Source organism: Pan paniscus, chromosome 18 (genome assembly GCF_029289425.2).
Source record: "Pan paniscus chromosome 18, NHGRI_mPanPan1-v2.0_pri, whole genome shotgun sequence".
In the NCBI taxonomy this organism is placed as follows: Eukaryota; Metazoa; Chordata; class Mammalia; order Primates; family Hominidae; genus Pan; species Pan paniscus.
This window is the reverse complement of record NC_073267.2, coordinates 33,460,320-33,485,132: the sequence shown is the minus strand read 5'-3', so window position 1 is coordinate 33,485,132 and position 24,813 is coordinate 33,460,320. Positions and strand designations below refer to the sequence as shown.

Genomic DNA, 24,813 nt, shown 5'->3' with positions numbered 1-24,813 from the left:
AGTCTGGAAAATTTGTTGAATGTACCGAGCAATTAGAATTACTCGGAGAAATTATCAGTCCTGGAAATTATCAGTTACCAGGAGAAAATATCAGTCTACTTGCTGGAGGATCAAAAGAGAAAATAGGTAGGTATTTGAGAAAATAGTTTTAAAGTTATTTTAGTGGACAAGTTGCTCAAAATGTTTGGCTTAGTATATTTTACTGGAAAATCTGGAAGTTATTTTACATTTTTGGGGGGGCAGAATCCCATGTGAAGCAACAAATTTAGGGCTGCCCTATTTATGTTTGATTTGGGAAATGAAAAGCACTTAAAATTAAGTCAAATAAAAAAAATGACCACCTTAATACTTTGAGATTTATCTAGCCATTTTGTTTGATAAAGGACAAAGTAGTGTTTCAGCTAAATATTTTTCTTGATTTTCATCTTGATGTGGCTCATTAATTAAGTTCTTTATCACAAATGGAACACTTTATAAAATGTTATTAAAAAGTTTAATGAGTATTCTGGATTGAGCAAGATTTGCTAATGCAGGTCTAGATTTGTCCCCTTAAATAGTAGATTGACTTACTGACTTTCTTTTTTGTTGAGACAGAGTCTCACTCTTTTGCCCAGGCTGGAGTGCAGTGGCGCGATTTCGGCTCACTGCAACCTCCGCCCTCTGAGTTCAAGCGATTCTCCTGCCTCAGCCTCCTGAGTAGCTGGGATTACAGGTGTCTGCCACCGTGCCCAGCTAATTTTTTGTATTTTTAGTAGAGACGGGGTTTCATCATCGTGGCCAGGCTGGTCTTGAACTCCTGACTTCGTGATCCACCCACCTTGGCCTCCCAAAGTGCTGGGATTACAGGCATGAGCCACCACGCCTGACCTCGACTTACTGATTTTTGAGCCTTTGAAGGCAACTGCTTTTTAGGGGTCTGAGGTACAGTAATTTTGTATGAAGTATGATTTTTATATAGCTCTCAGTAATGCTTATAGTGTTTAACTGCCTGAAATATTAAAGGAGCTGTTCATTGGTGATTAGTTTTTAATAATGCCAAACATAAATCAAAATTTATAATAAAAGCACATTAACTTAATGACATTTCATTTAACTTCTGTAGACATGAAAAAACTGCTTCATAACATGTTAAGTCCAGATCCAAGGGAACCTCAGAAATCCATTGAAGTTCCATTGTTAAGAAGTTCTGTTTGTTTGGCAACTGCTATAAACCCGATAGAACAAGATCAGAAGTGGCAGTCTATAACTGAGTAAGTTTACTCTTACGGAGGTAAATGTACATTGTGTATATCATGTGATAAACATACATGGGGTGAAGAGGGCTGGAAGGAGAGTTACTAGATTACTAAATACTAGTGCTAATAGCTTCATTTTAGTTGTAGAAGTCATATGATATATGAATGCTGCTTGCCAACAAAAACTGAGGTTGAAATGAAATAAAATGTAAAAATCCCCAAAAGCAAATGTCTTGACTTGCTAATATCATTTTATTATAGAGCAGGCTGCTCCTCTTACTGCCCCCTAACTTTGGATGTCAGTTTGATAGCATCTTACCAATTGCTTTATTCTTTGAGTGGTTATGAATTGTAATTTTGATTAATTGACAGTAAATATTTTGTTTCAGAAATGTGGTAAAGTACTTGAAGCAAACATCCCGCATCGCTATTGGACCTCTGAGACTTTCTACTTTAACAGTTTCACAGTCTTTGCCAGTTCTAAGTACCTTGCAGCTGTATTGCTCATCTGCTTTGGAGAACACAGTTTCTAACAGACTTTCAACAGAGGTCTGTATAGTTTTACAAGCACACTCTTATGACTATTAATGGTCATTACTGTAGAACAAAGACCTTATTTTTTGAGTTTTTTGGAATAGGATTTGTAGTTGGGCAAGCTGGTAAATCCAGAAATCTAACATGCTGTTTTCAGGCAGTCTTTCATTTGGGAAGTACATGGGGCAGATGGAAGAACCTGAGATAATCGCAAGGATGGCAAATTGCTCAGTTTTTTCTTCTATTTTTGGGGTGGGAGGTGGTGTATGTAAAGACAGTTCCTTTAGGCGGATTACGTAAATTTTAGATTTGCTGCAAACAAACATCTCTCCTCTTCATCCTAAATGGGGTAAAGTTCGACCAGAGATGGGGGCTTCTGAATGAATGGTGATCTTCGAGAACTTCATAATAAAGCATTAGTTGTAATGTTTTTCTGCAGTCTGCTTTATAGTAAATGTGCTGTGACTTTTTTTTTGTAATGTGCTTTATTAAGTATATTGATAAATGAGACTTAATATTCTGAAGAAGATTTCCCTTCAAAACAAAAGGCTTTCTCTTACTGTGTGCTTGCCTCTTGTGAGTAGAAGATAAATGATGTAAGGGTATAGTGTAATAGATAAAACTACTGCAATCAATCTGAAGTAGCCAAACTATATTGCAGTCTTGGACTTAAGACTTGCTATATATCTGCAAACATATCAACAGCCTGTTTTACGTTGACTAATTTTGGTTTTTCTCTGGCAGGACTGTCTTATTCCACTCTTCGGCGAAGCTTTACGTTCATGTAAACAGCATGACGTGAGGCCATGGATGCAGGCATTAAGGTATACTGTGTACCAGAATCAGTTGTTGGAGAAAATTAAAGTTAAGTGGTTTTCCTTTTTTTTTTTGTAAGAGAAAATTAAAGGTGGTTTTTTTTTAAATTTTGCTTTATTGAGGTTTATATTACACATTCTAAGTGTATGGTTTGATGAGTTCTAACATGTCTTCGCTTGTGTGACCACCAATACGATCGAGATACAGAACAGCGTCTTACCCCAGAAGGTTCCCTTGGGATCATCTCCTCATTTGCCCCTGTCAGCAGTTACTGATTTGCTTTCTGTCACTATGGATTAGGCTTGTCTTTACTAAAGTTTCATGTACGTGAAATCATAACAACATGTTCTCTTATGTTTGGCTTCTCTTGCTCAGCATGATATTTTTAAGGTTCACCCATATTGCATGTATCAGGAATATAATCCTTTTTATTATTGAGTAGTGTTCTATTGTATGTATATACCACAGTTTATTTCTCCCTTCATCCTTTGCTAGATTTTGGGGTTTTTTCACATTGCGCTATTCAGTATAAACCTGCTCTAAACATTCATGTGCAAGTCTTTGAGTGGACATATATTTGCGTTTCTCTTGAGTGAATGCACCTTGTTGGGTCACGTGGCTTAACTTAAAAAAATTTTAATCACTGTGGTGCATATGTAGTGAGTATTAGTGATTATCTCATAATTTTATTTTCTTGATGATTAATGATGTTGAGTGTATTTCATTTGTATTTTAGTTTGCAAATGTTTGTTCAAATTCTTCACCCGTTTTTAATGAAGACGTAAGACTTATTTTTGTGTTCTGAACATAAGTTCTTTGTCACATAAAATGTGCTATGAATGTTGAGTTTTAAATACTCCAAATGAATGGCTAGAGAATTACTATTTGTAGAAATATTTATATGTCAAAGGGATGCTAAGAATTTACTTTATTGCACTAAAATAGAAAAGTTGCCAGAATGCTGTGGAGTTTTAGTGGAAAACATGATAGCTGGTGTTACTGAGTAAATTTGAGTGTTAAATGTCAATGTAAGCTAACGGCCAAGATAGGGACCACTGCAGGGTGGTTACTTGCAGCTATGACTCAACTGGTCCTTCACTGCCAAACATACCTGGGGTTGGATCATTGGCCTGACGTTTGCAAATCGAGGAACCTTAGGGCAAATCAGTGAACTTCTGAACTGCCTTCGTCTTCAGTTATATGGGGATTTCCCCACTTTTGAGATACTTGTAAGGATTGTATGAGATGAAGAGATGAGACAAGGTATATAAAAGTCCTAGCACGGAGCGTGTCATATAATATGGCTTCACAAGTACCCTCATCTCCTTTCCAGTCGTTTTTTGTTTTTGTTTTTGTTTTTTTGAGACCATCTCACTGTGTTGCCCAGGCTGGAGTGCCTCTTCATTTTTATTTCTTTATTCAGCAAATATTGATCAAATGTGCTTTGTACCAGGTACTGAGCTCTACGTTGGGATATAATGGTGATCAAGGAGATTGTAGATTCTGGCAGGGAAAACTGACATCAAACACGGTGACCCGACATAGTGAGATCCTTTCTCTACTAGAAGAACTTTAAAAATCACCTAGGTGTGGGCCGGGCACGGTGGCTAACGCCTGTAATCCCAGCACTTTGAGATGCTGAGGCAGGTGGATCACGAGGTCAGGAGATCGAGACCATCCTGGATAACACGGAGAAACCCCGTCTCTACTAAAAATACAAAAAAATTAGCCGGGCGTGGGGGCGGGCATCTGTAGTCCCAATTACTCAGGAGGCTGCAGCAGGAGAATGGCATGAACCCGGGAGGCGGATCTTGCATCGAGTCAAGATCACGCCACTGCACTCCAGCCTGGGCGACAGAATGAGACTCCATCTCAAAAAAAAAAAAAAGAAACCAAGGACATAGAATAAAACAAGAGTGTAGATTTGGGCATTGAGGCCTTCAAATTGGATTGTTCCCAATGTCCAGAAGAAAAAAAAAATTTAGAAGAGACCCAAATCAGAAAACAAAAGTTGGGCTGAATTCAATGCAAATTATTTTCTAGCTCAATATTAATACTGCCTATGTCAGCTGAATTTCAGCCTTTCAATAACAGCTAGTCAAGTATTTTTTTAGTTGGTTCCTATTGATCGTCATCTTATTTTAGTGGAATCCATTATATTGAATATGTCAAGTTCCTCATTTCCCATACAAAGAATGTGAGATTCATCTTTCTTGAATCTTTGCTAAGTGTTTAAGGGGACTTTTGGCATCTTTTCAGGAGGACTATAATTGGGCCCTCTAACTAAAAAGTCTCCTATGCCCCTTAGATAGATGAGATTTTTTTTTTTGACCTTGTACCCACCAACATTGGTGGGAGGCTCAGAAGGGACTGTGTAACTTTGTAGCACTTTCTAAACAGTGACCTGTTGTATGGGCATTATAGGACAGTCCGTGGGGTGGGGCAGGGGATGGGGGAGGTGGACAAATGAGGTCTGGTTTAAAGAATGAGAAGTGTGACCAGGCATGGTGACTCATGCCTGTAATCCAGCACTTTGGGATGCTGAGGCAGGAGGATCACTTGAGCCCAGGAGTTTGAGGTTACAGTAAGCTATGATTGTGCCACTGGGCTCCAGCCTGGGTGACAGAACTAGACCCTGTCTCTCAAAAAAGAAGAAGAGGTGTGTATCCTTCTAAATGATAAAACAGATCACTCCCCTGCTTACATAAAACTTTCCGGTGGCTGGCAGGCACGGCGGCTCGTGCCTGTAATCCCAGCACTTTGGGAGGCCGTGGTGGGCAGATCACGAGGTCAGGAAATCGAGACCATCCTGGCTAACATGGTGAAATCCTGTCTCTACTAAAAACACAAAAAATTAACCAGGTATGGTGGCATGCACCTGTAGTCCCAGCTACTCGGGAGGCCGAGGCAGGAGAATCGCTTGAACCAGGGAGGTGGAGGTTGCAGTGAGCTGAGATTGCGCCACTGCACTCCAGGCTGGGTGACAGAGACTCTGTCTCAAAAAAAAAAAAAAGAAAAAAAAAATTAGATGGGTGTGGTGGCATGTGCCTGTAATCCCAGCTACTGGGGAGCCTGAGGCAGGAGAATCGCTTGAACCTGGGAGGCAGAGGTTACAGTGAGCCGAGATTGCACAACTGCAGTCTGCCTGGGTGACAGAGCTAGACTCTGTCTCAAAAACAGAAAAACACAAAAAAACAACTTTCCAGTGGCTTCTCACTGCTCTGAGTATAAACTCCAGGCTCTTCCATTGCAACCAACAGGATCTGGTGATTCGACCCCAGCCCCCCTTTCCAGGCCCTCATCACCTTGATCCTCTCTTAACCTATCCTGCTCCAGCTGCACTGGCTTCCTTCCCATTCTTCCAGTATACCAAGATTGTTTCTGCCACAGGGCCTTTGCATCTGCTGTTCTCTTCGCCTGGACTCCTCTTGGTTCTTTTTTTTTTTCTTTGAGATGGAGTCTCACTCTGTCGCCCAGGCTGAAGTGCAGTGGCGCGATCTCGGCTCACTGCAAGCTCCGTCTCCCAGGTTCATGCCATTCTCCTGCCTCAGCCTCCCGAGTAGCTGGGGCTACAGGCATCCGCCACCACGCCCGGCTAATTTTTTTGTATTTTTAGTAGAGACAGGGTTTCACCGTCTTAGCCAGGATGGTCTCGATCTCCTGACCTCGTGATCCGCCCGCCTGGGCCTCCCAAAGTGCTGGGATTACAGGTGTGAGCCACCGTGCCTGGCCATAGAGCAGTCTCTTCCTTTTCCTGTTGGGTCTCTGCTCAAATGTCATGTCAGAGAGGCAGACCTCTGGGGCGGTCTATCTGAGGGAATGCACCCATCTCCCTTCCTCTGACCAGTTAGTTACCTTGCTTATTGTTTCAAAGCTCTTACCACCACCTGAAGTCATCTATCTGGTTTGGTTATTTTATTGTTTAGTAGCAGTCTTTATTTTATTATTATTATTATTTTTTGATGGAGTCTCACTCTGTTGCCCAGGCTGGAGTGCAGTAGCATGATCTCGGCTCACCACAACCTCTGCCTCCCAGGTTCAAGCGATTCTCCTGCCTTAGCTTCCTGAGTAGCTGGGACTACAGGCACGTGCCACCATGCCCAGCTGATTTTTGTACTTTTAGTAGAAACGGGGTTTCACTATGTTGGCTGGTCTTGAACTCCTGACATCAAGTGATCCGCCCACCTCGGCCTCCCAAAGTACTGGGGTTACAGGCATGAGCCACCACGCCAGGCTGGTAGCAGTCTTTCCTAGAATGTGGATGCCTTGGAAAACAGGGGCTTTGCCTTGTTTCCCTAGAACCTAGAATGGCATCTGGCACACAGCAGATGCTACATCTATTGTAAACGAATGAATGAAAGAAGTGTCCTTGCAGCCACACTGGCAGCCGTAACGTAGTGGTTATAAATCTAGACTCTGGAGTCTCAAGTGCAAATGTCATTGGCCTCTCCTCCAGCCTCCTCAAGGGGCACTCAATGAAAGAACCTGGAAGCGCCCTGATATGACTGTGGTTGGACTGACATGACTGCCAGATGGTGGGACTTGGTCTGGAGCAGAGACTACTTGGAATGGTAGAGGCAAAACTCAACAGCCCCTGGAGCTGCGCTTGTGGTGGAGCTGGACCCTGATTTTAGCTGGACCTTGTTTTTAGAGACAGGGTTTCCTTCTGCAGTCTCAAACTCCTAGCCTTGATTGATCCTCCTGCCTTGGCCTCCCAAAGTGCTGGGACTACAGGTGCATGCAACCACACCTGGCTAATTTTCTTTTCTTCTTTCTTTTCTTTTCTTTTTTTTTTTTTTGATGGAGTCTTGTTCTGTTGCCCAGGCTGGAGTGCAATGGTGCGATCTCGGCTCACTGCAACCTCTGCCTCCTGGGTTCAATCCATTCTCCTGCCTCAGCCTCCCAAGTAGCTGGGACTACAGGTGTGTGCCACCGTGCCTGGCTAATTTTTGTATTTTTAGTAGGGACGAGACTTCACCATGTTGGCCAGACTGGTCTCGACCTCCTGACCTCAGGTGATCCACCCACCTTGGCCTCCCAAAGTGCTGGGACTACAGGCACATGCAACCACGTCTGGCTAATTTTCTTGAGTTTTAGTATAGACTGGGTCTCGTTATGTTGTCCAGGCTGGTCCCGAGCCCTATCTACTGGGACAGAAACAAGATGGTAAGATAGAGAAGGAAGAGTGGCCTGCTCAGATGGGGTGGTCCAGAGGCCTCTCGGGGGAGGTGACTCCTTTTTATTTTTTTTGAGATGAAATCTAGCTCTGTCACCCAGCCTGAAGTGCAGTCGTGTGTTTCATGTGCGTCCGTGTGAAGAGACCACCAAACAGGCTTTGTGTGAGCAACATGGCAGTTTATTTCACCTGGGTGCAGGCGGGCTGAGTCCGAAAAGAGAGTCAGCAAAGGGTGGTAGATTATCATTTGTTCTTACAGGTTTTGGGATAGGGGGAGAAGAACCATGTTTTGCGGGCAGGGGTGGATCTCACAAAGTACATTCTCAAGGGTGGGGAGAATTACAAAGAACCTTCTTAAGTGTTGGGGAGATTACAAAGTACCTTTTTAAGGGTGGGGGAGATTACAAAGTACATTGAACAGTTAGGGTGGGGCAGAAACAAATCACAATGGTGGAATGTCATCAGTTAAGGCTATTTTTACTTCTTGTGTGGATCTTCAGTTACTTCAGGCCATCTGGATGTATACGTGCAAGTCACAGGGGATGCAATGGCTTGGCTTGGGCTCAGAGGCCTGACAGTGTGATCTTGGCTCACTGCAAACTCTGCCTCCTGGGTTCAAGCAATTTTTGTGCCTCAGCTTCCCGAGTAGCTGGGATTACAGGTGCCCGCCACCATGCCCAGCTAATTTTTGTATTTTTAGTAGAGACAGAGTTTCACCAGATTGGCCAGGCTGGTCTCGAACTCCTGTCTCACGTGTCTGTGTGAAGAGACCACCAAACATGCTTTGTGTGAGCAACATGGCTGTTTATTTCACCTGGGTGCAGGCGGGCTGAGTCCGAAAAAGGAGTCAGCAAAGGGTGGTGTGATTATCACTGGTTCTTATAGATTTGGGGTTAGGCGGTGGAGTTAAGAGCAGTGTTTTGGGGGCAGGAGGTGGCTCTCATAAAGTACATTCTCAAGGGTGAGGAGAATTACAAAGAAACTTCTTAAGGGTGGGGGAGGTTATAAAGAACCTTCTTAAGAGTGGGGCAGATTACAAAGTACATTGATCAGTTAGGGTGGGGCAGAAACAAATGACAATGGTGGAATGTCTTCAGTTAAGGCTGTTTTCACTTCTGTGGATCTTCAGTTGCTTCAGGCCATCTGGATGTATACGTGCAGGTCACTGGGATATGATGGCTTAGCTTGGACTCAGAGGCCTGACATTCCTGTCTTCTTATGTTAATAAGAAAAATAAAACAAAATAGTGGTAAAGTGTTGGGGTGGCGAAAATTTTTGGGGGTGATATGGAGAGATAATGGGCGATGTTTCTCAGGGCTGCTTCGAGCGGGATTAGGGGCGGCACGGGAACCTACAGTGGGAGAGATTCAACTGAAGAAAGATTTTGGGGTAAGGGCTGATACTGTGGGGTTGTTAGAAGGAGCATTTGTCATATAGAATTATTGGTGATATAGAATTATTGAATTATTGGTCATATAGAATTATTGTCATATAGAATCATATGGTTTTGTATGAATTGAGAAACTAAACAGAAGACACACGGTCCGAATAAGAGAAGGAGAAAAACAGGTGTTAAAGGACTAAGAATTGGGAGGACCCAGGACATCCAATTAAGAGAGTGCCCAAGGGGGTTCAGCATAATTATTTGCTTGGTTGGCAAGTTTTTGGACTCTATCCTTGAGTTTTTTTATGTTGTCATATACCAGGCCAGATTGATTTAGGTAAAAACAACACTCTTCATTTAAAAATATACAGAGTCGTCCTTTTTCAGCAATGAGTAAATTGAGGCCTTGGCGATTTTGGAGGAAAGAGAATTGCAAAGCCAGCAATTGTTTCTTTTTTAATTTATTTATTTACTTATTTTTTTAAATTATACTTTAAGTTATAGGGTACATGTGCACAATGTGCAGGTTTGTTACATATGTAAACATGTGCCATGTTGGTGTACTGCACCCATTAACTGGTCATTTACATTAGGTGTATCTCCTACTGCTATCCCTTCCCCCTCCCCCACCACACAAGAGGCCCCAGTGTGTGATGTTCCCCTTCCTGTGTCCAAGTGTTCTCATTGTTCAGTTCCCATCTGTGAGTGAGAACATGCGGTGTTTGGTTTTTTGTCCTTGTGATAGTTTGCTGAGAGTGATCGTTTCCAGCTTCATCCATGTCTCTACAAAGGACATGAACTCATCCTTTTTTATGGCTGCATAGTACTCCATGGTGTATCTGTGCCACATTTTCTTAATCCAGTCTATCATTGATGGACATTTGTGTTGGTTCCAAGTCTTCACTATCGTGAATAGTGCCGCGATAAACATATGTGTGCATGTGTCTTTATAGCAGCATGATTTATAATCCTTTGGGTATGTATCCAGTAATGGGATGGCTGGGTCAAATCATATTCTAGTTCTAGATCCCTGAGGAATCGCCACACTGTCTTCCACAATGGTTGAACCAGTTTACAGTCCCACCAACAGTGTAAAAGTGTTCCTATTTCTCCACATCCTCTCCAGCACCTGTTGTTTCCTGACTTTTTAATGATCGCCATTCTAACTGGTGTGAGATGATATCTCATTGCGGTTTTGATTTGCATTTCTCTGATGGCCAGTGATGATGAGCATTTTTTCATGTGTCTGTTGGCTGCATAAATGTCTTCTTTTGAGAAGTGTCTGTTCATATCCTTTGCCCACTTTTTGATGGGGTTTGTTTTTTTTCTTGTAAATTTGTTGGTGTTCTTTGTAGATTCTGGATATTAGCCTTTTGTCAGATAAGTAGATGGCAAAAATTTTCTCCCATTCTCTAGGTTGCCTGTTCACACTGATCCTAGTTTCTTTTGCTGTGCAGAAGCTCTTTAGTTTAATTAGATCCCATTTGTCAGTTTTGGCTTCTGTTGCCATTGCTTTTGGTGTTTTAGACATGAAGTCCTTGCCCATCCCTATGTCCTGAATGGTATTGCCTAGGTTTTCTTCTAGGGTTTTTACGGCTTTAGGTCTAACATTTAAGTCTTTAATCCATCTTGAATTAATTTTTGTATAAGGTGTAAAGAGGGGATCCAGTTTCAGCTTTCTACATAGGGCTAGCCAGTTTTCCCAGCACTATTTATTAAATAGGGAATCCTTTCCACATTTCTTGTTTTTGTCAGGTTTGTCAAAGATCAGATGGTTGTAGATGTGTGGTATTATTTCTGAAGGCTCTGTTCTGTTCCATTGGTCTATATGTCTGTTTTGGTACCAGTACCATGCTGTTTTGGTTACTGTAGCCTTGTAGTATAGTTTGAAGTCAGGTAGCATGATGCCTCCAGCTTTGTTCATTGGGCTTAGGATTGTCTTGGCAATGCGGGCTCTTTTTTGGTTCCATATGAACATTAAAGTAGTCTTTTGCAACTCTCATCAGCCCAGTTTAATATTACCTATTTATTATAATGTAATGCTGCTCGCACAACTGAGAAAACACTGTTGCTTTACCCCCTCCAGCTCTGTAGCAGCCACGCAGAAATCATAGAACTGTAAACATATGCTAATTACACAACCTATGTAGGCAATCAATATTAAGAAAAATTTTTACTGCCCAGTAATTCTGTGGTTGAAAATGTAGAGTCTAATTTTGATCCGCAGTAACATCTAGGTTAATGTTGATTCAGAAGGAAAACGTTTGTTGTTGCCATGAGAAGAGGCATTGAAATGCCGAATCAGCACCACAAATGTTACCACTATTAATATAAGGAGATACATAGGAAGATCGAATTAGACCATCTCGGACCACCAGGTTTACAATTCCACCTGCAGATACATGCAAGAAGTATTGTCACAATACTTATGTCACGTTATTCCGTTGAGGTCGTCACCAACTAAGCTTATAATTAATGCGTGGTCAATTTGGTCAATGTCACCAGCGTAGCATACTAACAAAAACAAGGGTTGCAAACTCAAATGCCTATAAGGCAGAACGTAAGACGGTAGGAAGCAAAGTCTATAGGGAGCTATATAATAGAGGCTGCAGATTCATGGCAGATTCTAAAGCACAGCAGTCCCCAACATTTTTGGCACCAGGGACCGGCTTTGTGGAAGACAATTTTTCCACAGGCAGCAAGGGATGGGGCGCAGGATGGTAATGGTCTTGGGATGAAACTGTTCCATCACAAATCATCAGGAATTAGATTCTCATAAGGAATATGCAACCTGGATCCCTCGTGTGTGCAATTCACAACAGGGTTCATGCTCCTGTAAGAATCTAATGATGCTGCTGATCTGACAGGAGGCAGAGCTCAGGCAGCAATGCAAGCAATGGGGAGCAGCCAGAAATACAGACGAAGCTTCAATTGTTACCCACCATTCACCTCCTGCTCTGTGGCCCAGTTCCTAACAGGCCACAGACCAGTACATGTCCATGGCCCAGGGGTCAGGGACCCCTGCTGTGGCACATTGCTTAATAGAGGACTGTAGCAGCCATGTGCCCTGACCTTTCCTTTTTTTTTTTTTTTTTTGAAATGCCAGAAACCCAGAATTTTATTTATTTATTTATTTATTTATTTATTTATTTATTTATTTTTTTAAGACAAGGTCTGGCTCTGTTGCCCAGGTTGGAGTGTAGGAGGGCGATCTCAGCTCACTGTAACATCAACCTCCCAGGCTCAAGCAATCCTATCACTTCAGCCTCCCACGTTGCTGGGATTACAGGCACACTCCACTACACCCAGCTAATTTTTTTGTATTATTTGTTGACATGGGGTTTCGCCACGTTGCCCAGGCTAGTCTGGAATTCCTGAGCTCAAGCTGTCTGCCCATCTCAGCCTCCCAAAGTGCTGGGATTGCAGGAGTGCACCACCACACCTGGCCTGAAACCCAGATTTTATTTATTTATTTATTCATTTTTTGAGATGGAGTCTTGCTCTATTGCCTAAGCTTGAGTGCAGTGGCGCGATCTTGGCTCACTGCAACCTCCACCTCCCTGGTTCAAGCGATTCTCCTGCCTCAGCCTCCCAAAGTGCCGGGATTACAGGCATGCAACACCACACCCACCCTGAAACCCAAATTTTTAATATGAAATCAAAGTCTTCAAACCTCGTAGGTGTCATAAAAAGCACACTGAGGACCACTAGTTTGCAACTGCCAATCTAAAATATCATAGACATTATATCACTTTAACCATGAAAAAAAAAAGTATGTGAGGCAGAAAATGGAAGCAACCATGCCTAATTTATTGTTGAATACTTTTTCCGTATACCAAGAGCTTCCTTTGCACTAGCATCTGAAACTATATCCAGAATAACACTGGTTTCATAAAAGTGTTGATCCTCACACCTCTTTATAGTCTTGCACCTAGCACAGTGGAGTGAAACACTTTAAATAGCACTTGTTCCTTGAGTATATATGGAAAAAAGTGAAGTATTGATAAGTGTTCAGCTAATATGAGCAGCATCTCAGGAGTTTCCAATTCTTGGATTACCAGGGAGTATTTTTACCATTTTCCTCCAGTGAAAGGCCTATTTTGAGAGACTTACCCTCCAAAATGAATATATTAAGTCATGTTCCTTTTTTTTTTTTTTTTTTTTTTTGAGACAGGGCCTTGCTCTGTTGCCCAGGCTGGAGTGCAGTAGCATGATAGTTACAGGAAAGGGGTCCCAATCTAGACCCCAAGAGAGGGTTCTTGGATCTTGTGCAAGAAAGAATTCAGGGTGATGCCACAGTGTGAAGTGAAAGCAAGTTTATTAAGAAAGTAAAGGAGGAGGGGCACGGTGGCTCACTCCTGTAATCCCAGCACTTTGGGAGGCCGAGACAGGTGGATCACGAGGTCAGGAGATCAAGACCATCCTGGTTAACATGGTGAAACCTCATCTCTACTAAAAATACAAAAAAATTAGCCAAGTGTGGTGGCGGGCACCTGTAGTCCCACCTACTCTGGAGGCTGCGGCAGGAGAATGGGATGAACCCGGGAGGCAAAGCTTGCAGTAAGCCGAGATCGTGCCACTGCACTCCAGCCTGGGTGACAGAGGGAGACTCCATCTCAAAAAAAAAGAGAGAAAGTAAAGGAATAAAAGAATGGCTACCCCATAGACGGAGCAGCCGTGAGGGCTGCTGGTTGCCCATTTTTATGGTTATTTCTTGATGATATGCTAAACAAGGAGTGGATTTTTCATGCCTCCTCTTTTTAGACCATATAGGGTAACTTCTTGATGTTGCCGTGGCATTTGTAAACTGTCATGGTGCTGGTAGGAGTGTAGCAGGGAGGATGATGGGAGGTCAGTCTTGTCTCTATTTTGGTTTTGGTGGGTTTTGGCCAGCTCCTTCACTGCAACCTGTTTTATCAGCAAGGTCTTTATGACTGGTATTTTGTGCTGACCTTCTATGTCATCCTGTGACTTAGAATGCCTTAACCATCAGGGAATGCAGCCCAGTAGTTTCAGCCTCATTTTTCCCGGCTCCTATTTAAGATGGAGTTGCTCTGGTTCACACACCTCTGACATGATCTCTGCCCACTGCGGCTTCCACCTCCTGGGTTCAAGAGATCCTCCTGCCTCACCCTCCCAAGGTGCTGGGACTACAGGTGTGTGCCACCACGCTCAGCTAATTTTTGTAATTTTTGTAGAGACGGTGTTTTTCCATGTTGCCCAGGCTGGTCTCAAACTCCTGGGCTCAAGCAATCCTTCTGTCTCAGCCTCCCAAAGTACTGGGATTACAGGCATGTCCCACCATGCCCAGACTAATATTTACTTTTAATCAGACTAAGATAGGGTTACTACTTGAGTTGCTATGGCTCCAGCTGAAAGAAAGCCTGTGCAGTCATATCACGCATAAACATTTGCTTTATGCTAAAAATATGGTGGACCTGGCATTACAGCTATTACAAATCTCCTAAGGTGTCTCGGGTAGTGTATCAGTTACTTTTCATACTGCTATGAAGAAATACTCAAAACTGGGTAATTTATAAAGAAAAAGAGGTTTAATGTACTCACAGTTCCACAAGGCTGGAGAGGCCTCAGAATCATGGTGGAAGGCAAAGAAGGAGCAAAAAGGTATGTCTTACATGGCAGCAGGCAAGAGAGCACGTGCAGGGAAACTGCCCTTTATAAAACCATCAGATTTAGTGAGATGTATTCACTATCACGAGAACAGTATGGGAAAAACCTGCCCCCATGATTCGATTACCTCCTACCGGGTCCCTCCCACGACACATGGGGATTATGGGAACTACAGTTCAAGATGAAATTTGGGTGGGGACGCAGCCAAACCATATCAGGTAGCAACAACCTGGGGTCAGTTTTGCAGGTGGTAAAGCCATTTACCAAGATAGTTGTAGGTAAAGAAGGGCAGATTTATTAGAGAAATTATGAAAATATGTTGCAATGGGCAGCTCAGCAGAGAAGGGGCTACCTGCAAAGAGGCAAGGGCTGGAGGAAAGTTTTATAGGGTCCTGCTGAAGGGTGCTATGTGTGGAATGAGGTCATTGTGCCCGCAGGTTGTTTGTGATTAGCTGTCTCTAACAAATTGTTCATACAATAATTGTTCATTATTGTTCTCTACTTGGGGCTCTCCCCAACCTGGGGACCCTTCCTTATTGTTGCTTACTTATCAGGACTCCACATAAGGGTGTGGAAACTTCATTCATTCATATCTTCAACACAAATTGTAGGTAGCCTGTTTCTTAAAACATTTATTCAACAAATATTTAGTCCAAGCCAGTATTACTTATTACCTTCTCTACTACTTTATGGACTTTTAACTATCTCTGACACTATTCACTATTCTTCCACATTCTCTATTATTTATACCTATGGTAAAATTTGCCAGTTTGACCATACAACTAATACTCACAGGGAATATATAGAGTCTAGAAGAAAATATACAGGTCCTTAAAGGCTGCCCTGCCAACAAAACCATAATGCGGGAACAAACATCACAACTATGCCAAATAATCAATCCTACAATGTCCAAAATTTTACTTTAAAACTGGAATTTCCAGACTTCCTTTCTGCATTAACCAGTTTAACTAGACAGTAACGAAATATTCCTCCTACTTTATGCTGTGATAGTTTATTTATTTATTTATTTATTTATTTATTTATTTATTTATTTGAGACAGAGTTTCGCTCTTGTTGCCCAGGCTGGAGTGCAGTGGCACGATCTCAGCTCACCACAACCTCCGCCTCCCAGGTACAAGCGATCCTCCTGCCTCAGCCTCCCGAGTAGCTGGGATTACAGGCATGTACCACCACGCCCGGGTAATTTTGTATTTTTAGTAGAGACGGGGGGTTTCTCCATGTTGGTCAGGCTGGTCTAGAACTCCTGACCTCAGGTGATACCCCTGCCTCAGCCTCCCAATGTGCTGGGATTACAGCTGTGAAGCCACCACGCCCGGCTGCTGTGATAGTTGAGATGTAAACCAAAAATAAAATTCTAAGCCACCCAATCCGACTGAATGGACCCTTCCTGTTGACCAAGGACATTCCAAAGTAAACTGAAAAGACCAGCTTAGGCCATGATGGGAAGGGGAGGTGTCAACATGCCTCATTCTACCTTCCTCCCTCTGGAATCCAGACACAACTGACCAGCATTAACATTAAAACAGAGATCTTAAGCTGGGCACAGTGGCTTATGCCTGTAATCCCAGCACTTTGGGAGGCCAAGGTGGGATCACCTGAGGTCAGAAGTTCAAGACCAGCCTGGCCAGTATGGTGAAGCCATGTCTCTACTAAAAATACAAAATTAACCGGACATTGTGGTGCACGTCTGTCATCCCAGCAAGGCAGGAGAATCACTTGAACCCAGGAAGCAGAAGTTGCAGTGATCCAGGATCATGCCATTGCACTCCAGCCTGGTTAACGGAGCGAGACTCCGCCTCATTAAAAAAAAAAAAAAAAAAGCCGGGCGTGGTGAGCTACTAGGGAGGCTGAGGCAGGAGAATGGTGTGAACCAGGGAGGCGGAGCTTGCAGTGAGCCGAGATTGTGCCACTGCACTCCAGCCTGGAGAGAAATGCATTTCATAATGCATTTTAATTGCATTAGCAGTGATTTAATTTTTTTAGATGCTAAAACTTATGGGTGAAAGTGGATTAAATGTAGCCAAATGCAACATCAAAATCTTCAGGCACAAAAACCCATTAACTTTTTCATACTCTCAGAAGATGAACCTAATTTCAAATGAAAGCTGCCTCCAGAATATATTGTTAAGCGTATTCTAGATATAATTCATTTTGGCAAACATACTGTAGAAATTCACATAACATTTTACTGTACTAAAAGTAAATTGCCCATGTAACAAAAAATATCTTTTCAGAGCTTCAAATGAATTTTAAAGGATGACTGATGGTCCTTGGAAGAGAAACAGTAAAGGAATAAGGTTTGTAGCAATGATGTATGAGTTAGAAATTGCAGTTCCAGATGATCTCTTTATTAAAGAGACGATCTACACTTAATTTGGTCAACTGTTATGAACATAGTTCATGTTAAGTCTCCATTTAAATACAACCTGAAATACCAAAGTTAATTTTCTTTTCTTTCTTTTTTTTTTTTTTTTAAGACAGAGTCTTGCTCTGTTGCCCTTCCTGGTGTGCAGTGGCGTGATCTCGGCTCACTGCAACCTCCACCTCCTGGGCTTGAGCGATCCTACTGCCTCAGCCCCCCAAGTAGCTGGGAGGACAGGTGCAAGCCACGGCACTCAGCTAATTTTTGCATTTTTCGTAGAGATAGGGTTTCACCATGTTGCCCAATTTGGTCTCGAACTCCTGAGCTCAAGTGATCCGCCCGCCTTGGCCTCCCAAAGTGCTGGGATTACAGGCATGAGCCACCGTGCCTGGCCAGAAAATTGTAAACACACACAAACTCTCAAGTGGCCTAATTCCCTCTCACCAAACCAATGACAATACAGATAAAAGAGAATAACTTGTGTTCATTTTTGTACAAACAAAAAAGATATAAATTGTGAATGATGCATGATTTTTAATTACAAGTAAACTGGGCAAATGCTTCTGCATTATTTAAAGCTAAAAGGTGATCAGTGGAAACTTTCCTCTGTTAGTACTCTAATACTTTTTATATTTATCGGCTCACTACAACCTGTGCCTACCAGGTTCAAGCGATTCTCCTGTCTCAGCCACCTGAGTAGCCGAGACCACAGGCACGCACTACCATGTCCGGCTAATTTTGTATTTTTAATAGAGACAGGGTTTCACCGTGTTGGCCATGCTGGTCTTGAACTCCTGACCTCAACCGATCCGCCTGCCTTGGCCTCCCAAAGTTCTGGGATTACAAGCGTGAGCCACTGCGCCCAGCCTTATTATAATTGTTACTATTTAAATCTCTTTTGCTCTCTCCTTCAAGAGAGACCTCATCCCATTCAGTTGCATCCATTTATTTATTCATCTTCTGCCTCCTGGGCTCGAGAGATCCTCCAGCGTGAGTCTCCCAAGTAGCTGGGACTACAGGCTCACACCACCATGCTTGGCTAAATTTTGTAGGTTTTGGAGAGACAGGCTCTTGCCACATTGCCTAGGCTGGTCTCAAACTCCTGGGCTCAGATGATCCACCTGCCTTCGCCTCCCAAAGCACTGGGACGTGAGCCACCACGCCCAGCCGCAAGTACTTTTACACAAAATGCAAACACTATTCTTCCATCATAAAAGTGATACCACAGCTTCTGTGAAGTTTTGCCAGGTAGTACTCATAATTACCTTGGGTGAACTTTTTGATGTTAAACTGTATCTTCTTCTTACGAGTTTTTCCATTGTATTAACTGCTTTTACAACAACACAAATAACAAGTTATTTTACAAACCATTTAGAAATTTCTGTACTATGGTCCCAGTAATGTAAAATATATTAATGCCTATTACATTCAGATAAATTATACACTTGGAAACCACATACTTATGACTTACAGAAACTTACAGAAACAAATTATAGAAATTATATGCTCAATTTTTAGGTATATAGTCTTAAATTAAGCTTAAATATACATTCTCAAGATAAATTAACAGTTCAGGGCTTCACAACTTGAAATCTGTGGAAGATGACATTGGAGACAACAGAACTCTGGTGGAATTCTTAGATGGAATTTGCCGAAACTTTTTTTTTTTTTTTTTTCTGAAATGGAGTGTCACTCTGTCGCCCAGGCTGGAGTGCAGTGGCGCAATCTCAGCTCACTGCAAGCTCTGCCTCCCGGGTTCACGCCATTCTTCTGCCTCAGCCTCCTGAGTAGCTGGGACTACAGGCGCCCACCGCCACGCCCGGCTAATTTTTTATATTTTTAGTAGAGATGGGGTTTTACTATGTTAGCCAGGATGGTCTCGATCTCCTGACCTTGTGATCCACCCGCCTTGGCCTCCCAAAGTGAAACTTTTCTTTAAAATAGAGATGGGATCTTGCTGTATTGCCCAGGCTGGTCTCAGACTCCTTGCCTTAAGCAGTCCTCCCACCTCAGCCTCCTAAAGTGCTGGAATTACAAGCGTGAAGCATTACATCCAAGTGAAACTTCTTGAGATGGTTACGTAATGTCTAAATCTGCTGGTGTAGAAGTTAGTAAAGTGTAGAACTGAATAAATATTAAATATTAGATCAAGTTTCTCATGTTTACCTTAACGTATAAAGATTTATCTTAAAGCACTGATTTTCACAAAATAACATCAGTGTGAAATTGGAAAAGAAGCCAAATATTTTATTTCATGTATCTGAGAAATGAGGTGCTTTAGTCAACTGAATCTGCCCAAAACTAAAAAGCATTAATTAAAAAGTACTTAACTCAGAAATTATAAAAATAGGAGACATCAATAAAATACATTCTACACAGAATACGCCAACCATACACTACTCTTTTTTGATAATAAAAAATGTATTTACTGAGCCAGTTGTGGTGGCTCACGCCTATAATCCCAGCACCTTGGAAGGCCAATGAGAGGGGATCAGTTGAGGCCAGGAGTTTGAGACCAGCCTGGCCAACATGGCGAAATGCCGTCTCTACTAAGAATACAAAAATGAGCCGGGCACGGTGGCACGCACCTGTAATCCCAGGTACTCCGAAGGATGAGGCAGGATAATTGTTTGAACTCAGGAGGTGGAGGTTGCAGCGAGCCAAAATCATGCCACTGCACTCCAGCCTGGGTGACAGAGTGAGTCTCTGTCTCAAAAAAAAAAAAAAAGGAAAAGAAAAAAAGTCAGTTGCAGTGGCTCACGCCTGTAATCCCAGCACTTTGGGAGGCCGAGGCAGGCGGATTACAAGGTCAGGAGATCGAGACCACCCTGGCCAACATGGTGAAACCTCCTCTCTACTAAAAATGCAAAAATTAGGCTGAGCACGGTGGCTCACACCTGTAATCCCAGCACTTTGGGAGGCCGAGGCATGGAGATCACGAGATCAGGAGATTGAGACCATCCTGGCTAACACAGTGAAACCCTGTCTCTACTAAAAATACAAAAAATTAGCTGGACGTGGTGGCAGGCACCTGTAGTCCCAGCTACTTGGGAGGCTGAGGCAGGAGAATGGCGTGAACCCGGGAGGCGGAGTTTGCAGTGAGCCGAGATCCCACCACTGCACTCCAGCTTAGGCGACAGAGCCAGACTGTGTCTCAAAAACAGGAAAGAAAACAAAAGAAAATTTGGACTATTGCCAATTACAAATATTTTTAGAGAAGAATTCAAAACAGTAACTGTGGATGATGGAAACAATAGTTATGATAAAAGTCTGATGAAACTTCCCAGTTCACAAGGAAATTTAATTACTTATGTGCAGCATTTTAAGACAGTAATCAGAATCATGACTGACAGCATCATATCAGGGCCACCAGACTTTTATAAATTTCATACAATCTTCAGAAATAATTAATAACTTTTTTTTTTTTTTTAAGAAAGATTCTACCTCTGTCACCCAGGCGGGAGTGCAGTGGCATGATCTTGGCTCACTGCAACCTCCGCCTCCTGAGTTCAAGCAATTCTCCTGTCTCAGCCTCCCGAGTAGCTGAGACTACAGGCATGTGCCACCAGGCATGGCTAATTTTTGTATTTTTAGTGGAGACAGGGTTTCACTCTATTAGGCTGGTCTGGAACTCCCGACCTCAGGTGATCCACATGCCTTTGTCTCCCAAAGTGCTGGGATTACAGGCATGAGTGACGGTGCCCAGCCATTCATGACATGTTTGTACAAATATAACTTTAGCAAATATTTAGCATAACTATCAAAATTACAAATCATATTAAATTTGTATAAATGTATGCAATTTTTGGAACACGTATATCAACAACATACCCATAAATATAACTGAGATGAGATCTAATGTCACCTCACTTGACAGTGCCCTCCCATGCAGTATCGCCACATTTGACAATGCCTGCCCATTTAATCTACCAAATAAATCGAATCACTTAATACCTCTACAAGATGAGAGATACATTCTTTGGACTCCCCAAGGGATGCACCTGAAAAAATCCCAAAGTTAGTTTTAAGCCAAAAAGACTTGATTTAGGATTTTGACACTGGAGAAACCCATTAAAGACGTCAAGTTTGAAAACACTTGATCAAAACAGAATCACAGGTCACTATTAAAAGAGTATTAATTTAACCAGAGACTTCCAAAGCAATACAGAAACTTACATGGATATAAAAACCTTAACCCTTTTAAAGGTCAGATTTGCTAAGTGATCAAAAGGGGTACTTGAATCGAATCAACACAGGAAAAGTGTGTACAGGGTTATGAGTGTAGGCAGATGGTTACTTTGGTCATATCTCCATTTGCCACCTGATTACACATGAGAATGGCATCTTTACTCACCAGAAAGCCAGTATTATAGGAGGTGTAGGAGGCATTCTTGGACTTGAGACAAGAACATTGTTGTGTAGAAATTTCATTGACTGTGTTAAAATTATTCTCCATGGGCTGGAGAACACATAACATGGCCTTTAGAATGAGACGGGCATTGATTGGATGCAAAGTCTCCACACTTACTAGCTGTGTGACATTGGACAGAGTGCTTCATCATTCCGAGACTCAGTTTTTAAAGGAAAAACAACTAACTACCTTGCAAGCTTGCTAGCAGGTTTAAGTGTAATAATGTGTGGGAATGACTGCACCGTGACTAACACGTAGTGACAGCTTAATTAATGTTAACCCTTATCATTATCATATAAGAATGGGAGTTACATAAGAGAGGAATCCTGTCAGTTCGTTCTCTGCTGTGTCCCCAAGACCATGAATCATGGTTGGCATGTAGTAGGCATTTAATAATATATGTTCAACAAGTATTTGGCAGTCTCGGAGGGCAGAAAAGGAGGTGGGGAAGATTTTTAAATAACGTTTTTTAAAAAGTCACATTGTCGTACAATACCGATTTTTCTTGCATATTTAGGAAATTGAGGGTTTTTTCCTAAAACATGCGGACATATGGGAAATAGGATGCAACATTTGCACTAATGTTTCAGACACAGTTAGAGGTTTCCAAGAGATTTTGCGCTGGGGAGGCTGCTTGCTACAAGCTCCCAAAGCTCTGGGAGAACATAGTATTCATTCCTCCCTCAGCAGAAGCGGTGAGGCAAGAAGCTCTGGGGAGCACCCAGCCTTGGACTTTTAGCATAGTGTGTCAGGTCTTCATAGTTTGGGCCCAGGGCACAGAGAAGTCACAGCTCTCCAGCATCCTGTGACCTTTACCCTCTTTGCCAAGGGAAAATGTGGCCCACCAAAGCAAGAAACTTGAGGGCATGGGTCACTCCAGCCCTGGCATCTGCCCAGAGCCCGAGAAGGAAGGAACAATGATCCTCCAGCTACCTCACGGGGCTGGCACAGGTGACCACTGCCCTGGCATCACCCAGCTGTGTCCGGCAGCCTGAACCCCATCTGTGGGGATGTGAGGAGGAAAATACAAAAGTCCTTAGGTGAACACTGAGAAGGCAGATGCAGCAGAAACCTCCAGGCCAGAACTACCCAGTCTTGGACCTATGGTGGAGATAGAGCATAGCTGGTGATCATGTGTACTTACACTCTAAGGTCACCTGGTTGCACTATGGCCTCATCTGTGGCTCTGAAAATGAAGATTTGGAAGGAGATCATCACAGCTAATGTTTAACAAGCCCCTCCTGTGTGCCAAATCATTCACCCCTCACCACAACTGAATGAGCTAAGGATTCTCATTATATATAGTTTATGGAGAGGGAAGTGCAGACACAAAGAGGTGAATTATCTTACCCAGATCACACAGCTGATAAGTGGTGGAGGCAGAATAGAATCTAAACAGTGTGGCTCCGGAGCCCACATGCATTGATTCGACAAGTGTTTATTGAGCACCTGCTACGGACAAGGCCTTGTGTGATTAAATAGGGTTGTAATTAGTAATATAAAAATGAGAAATCACTAATGCTTTTTAGACTTAACATTTTCTTTTTTTGTAGGTTTCAGGCACAGAACTGTATATCCAATAATAGTGAAATGGATCCCACTAATTATGACCGAAATGATGATACATTTAAATGACTTGGATGTTTTATAGGTATGATCTCGTGAAACCTTGAGAGCAAGTGAATGACGAATGAAACTATTGTTCCTGTTTCACACAGAAGAAAACTGAGGTTAAAAGGGGTAAAGTAATTTTGCATGGCATGAAGTAGAAATTCAAAGTACAGGAATTTGAACTTGGTTCTGTCCTTTTCTGAAGCCCTTGACCACTATAGACTGAAACATCACCTTGTTTTTCCACTCATTCAACACGTTTTTTTAAAATTATCTAATAGGTTGGCACTCATGATGAGCCCCTGTTCTCATTCTGCAAATGGTGAAGCTCTCTATTGTCCTGACTCCACAGTTGCTGTCCCATGAGCAGGGCCAGCTCACCAAGGAGCTGCAGCAGCACGTAAAGTCAGTGACATGCCCATGCGAGTACCTGAGGAAGGTGAGTGAGTGCAGATGGGGCCTGGTGCCCTTGAGCAGTTCCCGGGTCTCAGCTGCCACACATCTCATAGCGGGTGATACTGGGGGAAGCTTATGCAGTCACAGTACTGGCTTCTTCCTCTTTTTCTTTCCATACAAGTGGCTTAGGGATGGGGTAGAGTAGTTGACTTATTTGGATGAAAACCACTATCTTCTGTCAGAAACTCAAAAGGAATCATTGCTGGCATGGTAACCTAAAGAAAAACAACCAGACAAGTGCCCAACGACAGTTAAAAAGGTTATTTATTATCTTGCCAAGTTTAGGCTGGGCGTGGTGACTCATGCCTGTAATCCCAGCATTTTGGGAGGCTGAGGCTGGTGGATCACCTGAGGCCAGGACTTCGAGACCAGCCTGACCAATACGGCAAAACCTCGTCCCTACTAAAAATACAAAAATTAGCCGGGCATGGTGGTGTGAGCCTGTAGTCCCAGCTACTCAGGAGGCTGAGACAGGAGAATTGCTTAGATTCAGGAGGTGGAGGTTTTAGTGGGCCGAGATCACGCCATTGCACTCCAGACTGTGCGACAGAACGTGACTCTGTCAAAAAAAAAAAAAAAATTATCCTGCAAAATTTGAAAAGGAAATTCAAATCAACAGCTTCTAAACTACTTTTTAACATGACTCATAATAAGAAATACATTCTATAGTACATATATATGTTCTATAATTTTGAATAAAAGAATTAACCACATCACATTTATTTTACAACATGTAATACATATTTTTTATTTTCCTTCATTTGTTTTGAATGCTCTGTGCAGTCTACAAAAAGTCCAATAGTAATAATTAAATTAGTCATTAAGTTGAACATTATCTTGTCTTTTAAAATGATAATCTCAAAAATGATCTTTTATTTTTGAGATTTATATAGATACACACACACACACACACACACACACACACACACACACACACACAGAGAGAGAGAGAGAGAGAGACAGAGTTTCACTCTGTCGCCCAGGCTGGAGTGCAGTGGCACAATCTTGGCTCACTGCAACCTCCGTCTCCCGGGTTCAAGCAATTCCTCTGCCTCAGCCTCTGAGTAGCTGGGACTACAGGTGTGCACCGTCATGCCCAGCTAATTTTTGTATTCTTAGTAGAGATGGGGTTTCACCATATTGGCCAGGCTCGTGTCAACTCCTGACCTCGTAATC

The 24,813-nt window shown here is 42.5% G+C and overlaps 1 protein-coding gene across 1 annotated transcript in view; it reads left to right on the top strand.

Moving 5' to 3' along the window:
* The window catches only part of LOC100972182 (nuclear pore complex-interacting protein family member B6-like), a 44,353-nt gene continuing 19,540 nt past the window's right edge, over positions 1-24,813 (top strand). The window contains exons 1-6 of the mRNA XM_063597518.1: positions 1-126; positions 1,103-1,250; positions 1,625-1,784; positions 2,514-17,094; positions 20,597-23,310; positions 23,534-23,620. Coding sequence (XP_063453588.1) covers positions 23,254-23,310; positions 23,534-23,620 — 144 coding nt within the window. The 5' untranslated portion in view covers positions 1-126; positions 1,103-1,250; positions 1,625-1,784; positions 2,514-17,094; positions 20,597-23,253. The remainder of the gene's footprint in view (positions 127-1,102; positions 1,251-1,624; positions 1,785-2,513; positions 17,095-20,596; positions 23,311-23,533; positions 23,621-24,813) is intronic.